General features: G+C 39.8%; 1 protein-coding gene across 1 annotated transcript in view; it reads left to right on the top strand.

The window, feature by feature from the left end:
• Positions 1–1,763, top strand: part of LOC106871240 (sushi, von Willebrand factor type A, EGF and pentraxin domain-containing protein 1) — a 59,062-nt gene that overhangs the window by 11,712 nt on the left and 45,587 nt on the right. Inside the window, exons 4-5 of the mRNA XM_052977713.1 lie at positions 287–448; positions 948–1,127. Coding sequence (XP_052833673.1) covers positions 287–448; positions 948–1,127 — 342 coding nt within the window. The remainder of the gene's footprint in view (positions 1–286; positions 449–947; positions 1,128–1,763) is intronic.

Here is a 1,763-nt window from a genome sequence, read left to right as displayed (position 1 = left end):
AAAATAAGGATAATAAAGTTAGATACAAATATAAATAAGATTTGGCAAAATTGGAATAAAGTAAGAAAAGAAATAAAAAAAATTTGAATAAAGTAAGAAAAGAAATTTAAAAAATTGGAATAAAGTAAGAAAAGAAATAAAAGAATTTGAATTTTTTCCATTTTTATTTCTGTTCAATGTTCCTAAATTTCGATTTTTTCGCGTTTTTTCTTTCTCTCCGAAATCTTGGTTTCTTTTCATTCGCCATCTGCAACTTTTCGCTCATGCTTTCCATTTTTGTCCACAGCTTGTCCTTCGGGAACCTACAAGAACACCAGCACACCCGGTGATGTGTTAACCTGTACCAAATGCCCAGACGAAAATCACGTGACAAACGAAGGGGCCACCCTTACTGATGACTGCAAATGCAAAAGGGGTTTCCGGAAGTTTGCAGACAATCGTTGTGCCTGTCAGTATGACGTGTCCTTCAATCATTGTTGTTGTTGTTGTTGCAGTTAAGAACTAATAATAATCGATATTAATATCGTTCAAACCTAAGTGTATCTAGGACTACATTACCGAATGTGCCCCTCCTTGTTTCTGTTGTTGTTTAGCCCCAGGTCAGTCCTGATCTATATAGGCCTATGATCAAAGATGTTCCGGCTGTGACCATCCTATCTGTTAATCAGGCATGGCGTATCTAGGACTACATTATCTAATGTGTCCTTTGTTCTGTTGTTGTCAGCCCCAATCCAACAGAACTATGATGAGAGGCATTCCAATTGTGACCACCCTGTCTTTTATTCTGACCTAAGAGTATCTAGGACTACGTTATCTAGTGTGTCCTTCCTTTCTTAAAATTGTATGGTGTGATAAGAAAGACATTTAGCTGCTGTTTCTAGCAGCTAATTTTATAACCTGATGAGCTTTTGACTTTATGTAATCTGTATCACCATCTTATTTTATAGCCTTGAAATGTCCGAGACTGGCGGCCCCTAAAAGTGGATACTTTGTCAACAACAAATGCTCAAATGACTTCAACGCTGCTTGTGGGACTCGCTGTGAACCTGGTTATTATTTAAAAGGGGACAGCGTGAGAATCTGCCAAGAAGATGGCGAATGGTCAGGAAATGCTTCTGAATGTCGCAGTAAGTTATTTTTCAGAGTTGCCCTCCATAGGTTAATGAAATCCATGCAAGAAACCTCACAAAGTTAATCCGGTTGGAAACAATAGTTAAGAGAAAACACAAAGATACATAGAGGTCCTGATGCAAACCTTTGCAGTAAGGGTTTAGGGTTAACACCATCTCAATGATGCTGCTTGTAGGGAAATATTTGTCATATTCCCCTGCTATGGTCTTCACATTACACAAAGCGGATTTCCAAGATATAGCCTTCCAGGTCATCACAGATCCTCCTCCATGTTTAACAGTTGGAAGAAAGCAGTCTGGGTCAGATGCTGCTTTTGGCTGTCTCCACAGGTATACTCGGCTGGTGGTTGGAAATAACGAAAAGGATGACTCGTCCGAGAAAATAACATTCTTCCACTGCTCTAGGGACCAATTCTGTAGGTTTTTACTCCACTCTAAACGCTTTGCAACGTTTGTTTTTGAAAGTAGTGTTTTTCTGATTGCAGCCCTCCCGTGAAATCCGGCTTTGTGCAGCTCCCGGCGAACAGTTTTTGTGGAAACTGGATTCTCGAGGTGGTCATTATGCTCTGTAGTAATTTTGGGAGCTGTACTTTTGTGACCCTTTCTAACAATTCGCGTAAGAGTCCGACGGTC

This window comes from Octopus bimaculoides, chromosome 28 (genome assembly GCF_001194135.2).
Source record: "Octopus bimaculoides isolate UCB-OBI-ISO-001 chromosome 28, ASM119413v2, whole genome shotgun sequence".
Classification (NCBI taxonomy): Eukaryota; Metazoa; Mollusca; class Cephalopoda; order Octopoda; family Octopodidae; genus Octopus; species Octopus bimaculoides.
Note: the sequence above shows the minus strand (reverse complement) of the source record. Positions and strands in the feature narration are given on the sequence as shown.